The sequence below is a fragment of the Chaetodon trifascialis genome, chromosome 19 (genome assembly GCF_039877785.1).
Source record: "Chaetodon trifascialis isolate fChaTrf1 chromosome 19, fChaTrf1.hap1, whole genome shotgun sequence".
Classification (NCBI taxonomy): Eukaryota; Metazoa; Chordata; class Actinopteri; order Chaetodontiformes; family Chaetodontidae; genus Chaetodon; species Chaetodon trifascialis.
In genome coordinates, this window is record NC_092074.1 from 14,269,059 (window position 1) to 14,272,904 (window position 3,846).

At 46.3% G+C, this 3,846-nt stretch overlaps 1 protein-coding gene across 1 annotated transcript; it reads left to right on the plus strand.

Moving 5' to 3' along the window:
- The first annotated feature begins 749 nt into the window (after window positions 1-749).
- gpr6 (G protein-coupled receptor 6) lies at window positions 750-3,619 on the plus strand. Its single transcript, XM_070987587.1, has 2 exons — window positions 750-1,032; window positions 2,137-3,619. Exon 2 carries the CDS (start codon window positions 2,162-2,164, stop codon window positions 3,167-3,169), a length of 1,008 nt encoding a protein of 335 aa, XP_070843688.1. The 5' UTR covers window positions 750-1,032; window positions 2,137-2,161; the 3' UTR covers window positions 3,170-3,619.
- Window positions 3,620-3,846: the final 227 nt, after the last annotated feature.

Here is a 3,846-nt window from a genome sequence, read left to right on the forward strand (position 1 = left end):
GGCTGATATCAACAGTTTTATTGAACTTTGTATTGAAGCTACTTCCAACAGGTTCTCCACTTAAACTTGAAACTAGCACGTGTTAACAACCACCTATTCAGTCTGAAGCTCTTTTCAGGTATTAATTTACAGCATATGTATATGAAATTAAAAATTTGGGATGACTGTGTTTAATCAACCAATAAATGTCACTTAAATCTTCATATGTAGGACTTGTGTTTACACTTTCTCCCCCAGTATCACTGATGCTTATACCTGTAAGGTAAGCAGAGCGAGCAAGAAGCTGTAGTTTCATTTTCTTAGTGAGGGAGTGCTGAAATATGGGGGAGGCTCCATACCAGGGGGGGGGGGGGGGGGGGGGGGGGGGGGGGCTGGGGTAGGAGAGAGAGAGGGGAAAGGAGAGCGAGGGAGAGGGGTAGGAGAGAGAGAGAGAGAGAGAGAGAGAGAGAGAGAGAGAGAGAAGGAGAGTGCAAGAGGGAGAGAGAGAGAGGGAAGGAGGAGAGAGAGAGAAAGAGAGGCAGGGGTGGGGGTAGGAGAAAGAGAGTGAGAGAGGGAGAGAGAGAGAGAGAGAAAGAGAGAGAGAGGGAGAGAGGGGGGAGGAGGAGAGAGAGAGAGAGAGGGAAGGAGAGGGAGAGAGAGAGAAGGGGGGAGGGAGAGAGAGAAGGAGGGGGGCAGATAGAGAGAGAGGTTTCTCTGCCCTCTGCCGTGACGTCAGTCGGGTTTAAAGCTCCCCTCGCGTGTCTCCGATCGGTCCCCTCACGTCCTCCTCCTCCTCCTCGTCACTCACAGTCACCATCCTCACCGAGCTGAGCACCGGCCAATGCTTCACACCACCCCTGCCCTGGGTGTTTGTCCCATGCGTGGGAAGCACAACAAAATCAAGGGCTTCACTTGAGAGGGTGCAGAGGACGACACAAAATAAGAGGGGGACAATTGTTGCTTCCTTGTTATTTTGATTTTTTGACATTTTCCCGTCGGACGAGGGGCTCCGATTTCCGCGTCAATATCAGCTCGTACCCTTTTGTCAAGGAGGTAGGTACTCCAAACTTGTCAGAAATCGTGTTCCTGATTGGAAAATTACAAAATATAATAGTTGATGTTGGTTGCAAATGTTTTATTTTACTTTGAATTGTCATATGAATGAACTCATTGGATTATAGCCGATTATATCCTATCATATAATTTATGAGAATTAGAATACACATATTACCGAGCATCACATTTTTAAAGGAAAACTAGACAGAAATACTGGTAATTATAGTTTTAAAGCATCGCAATTGTGTGCCAGTCTTTATAAAAGTATTAAAAAACATTTGTAGAAAAAGTTAGAGCAGAAAACGGATGATATTTAGTTCTCTATGCATACTTCAGCACCGCGGACAGCTCCTGTGCTGCCGCTCCTTCACTATTACAACTTCTACAGAGAAAATCCACCCTAAAACTGAATTTCAATTGTGCCATGTTGGTGGTTTTCTTACGATAAGGTCACCATCTCACAGGCAGCTGTTTGTTTAAGACAGAAACATTGAATTCACCGTATTTGTTCTTGACACACAGAGTTTTGCTTCAGATATTCCATCTAAGTCAGTTGAAGCGGCATGCAAGGCTTTTGTATGTAAAATACAAGTAGAAAATTGAGCTCTTTCAGTATTTATTCATTATAGAGCAACCCCAAATTTGAAGATGAATTAGCCATATAGCCTGTTTCTCTGCCCTGCAACTCAAATTCATAAATTAGAAGTGAGCTGTGTTAGATACTGTAAAAATGACAACAATCTGTTTTAGGGTGGATTTTCATTGCAACTTCTGCGTAACTCTTGCAACGGTTTTTGTACAAATGGCTTCAGTCTGAGTCTAGAACTGCTTTATTTCTATTGCAATTTATCAGACTGTAAATATCTATAAATTCTGCTTTTCATATGAATTTTTGCATTGTGCACTTCTTACTGCAGCAGGTCAGCTTAAACTCCACTCATAGGCAATGGCAAGCAAACAAACTGCTGAACCCTTACAAACTCCATCGGTGCTGTCATGTAACACCCCGGACTTCTGACCTTGTTAAAAAGAGACAAGTGAAAAGATAATTGACCTTCTCATTGTCATTAACAAACCACTCTGTTCTTGTGCTGCCTGCAGGACGAAAGGACGACAGCGTGGAGATATGAACGAGTCGCTGGTGGTGAACGACTCCTCTGTGAGCCCTGTGGCTGGAGAAGCTCTCCCTTGGATGGAGGCTGAGTCTCCAGAGCACAACCGCAGCCTGGAGTTCTCAACCGCCCCGTTAGATTTCCCCATCAACCCGTGGGACATTATGCTCTGCATGTCAGGCACTGTCATCGCCTGTGAAAACGCCATAGTGGTAGCAATCATCTTCTACACGCCGACCCTAAGGACTCCCATGTTTGTGCTGATTGGGAGCCTGGCCACAGCAGACCTGCTGGCCGGGATGGGATTAATCCTGAACTTTGTGTTCCAGTACGTGATCTCCTCTGAGACTATCAGCCTTATCACTGTTGGCTTCCTGGTGGCCTCCTTCACTGCGTCTATCAGCAGCCTCCTGGCCATAACAGTGGACCGTTACTTCTCCCTCTACAATGCTCTGACATACTTCTCAGAGAAGACGCTGCAGTACGTGCACCTGATGTTACTGGGGACCTGGGGGGTGTCTCTGTTCCTGGGCTTGCTGCCGGTGCTTGGCTGGAACTGCCTGGACGAGCCGGCCTCCTGCAGCATCGTTCGCCCTTTAACCCGGAGCAATGTCACGCTCCTGGCCACCTCCTTCTTCGCCATCTTCGTGCTCATGCTGACCCTCTACTTCAAGATTTGTAAGGTCGTGTGCCACCACGCCCACCAGATTGCCCTCCAGCAGCACTTTTTTGCCACGTCGCATTACATGGCCACTAAGAAGGGGGTCTCCACTTTGGCCATCATCTTGGGGACATTCGGCGCCAGCTGGCTGCCCTTCGCCATCTACTGCCTGGTAGGTGAGAGGGAGTATCCGTCGGTGTACACCTATGCTACACTGCTGCCAGCCACCTACAACTCCATGATCAACCCCATCATCTACGCCTACAGAAACGCAGAGATCCAGCGCTCCATCTACATGCTTCTCTGTGGCTGCTTTCAGGCCAACAAGGCCTACCGGTCCAGGTCACCAAGTGAAGTCTAAAAAAGACGCTAGGGCTCTTGTTGTGCGAGTGTACGTGTGCGTGAGAAAAGAGAGCAAAAAGACAAACCATCCTGTGACCACCGACAATCTGCTTACAACTGACAGCGAATGCTTTACAAACACAACGGGGGTGTGATGCTACAAACGTGTCTCTACTGTATCTGCACTTTACTATGTCTCAACACAAGTTAGGGTGAGCTGTTGGAAACGCTGTGAACAAGAAACTTCTGTGAAAAAGACAAAACAAACCTGTGAATGTACTTATGTGAGAAAAGGAATGGAAAATCTTGCACTTTAGTCCGTGTTTTTTTCAAATGCCAAAGCAGTATTGTATAGCCCTTCTTGTGTTTAAATGTTTGAACTCGTGAGTACCGTGTGCCATTTTTCTATTTTGTATGTTATTGTCTTTGATGTACGTTTTCTACAAAGATGAATAAAGTCATAAAATCCAGCTGCGGCTCCATCACGTGTCTTCACTGTAACACGTTTCTTTGAAGGAGTCCTTGCTATACACCTGACTTGTTTTTAGTTTTTTATATCCTCTTCACCTCGTTCCAGCCTCTTCCTCCGGAGCGCAGGTGGGTCTGTTTGAAGAGACTAATGGTGCATTGAGGAAGCAAGTACCTAGCTCCGGAAAATAGCTTCAATTTACACCTAGACACATTTGACTCCTGTTT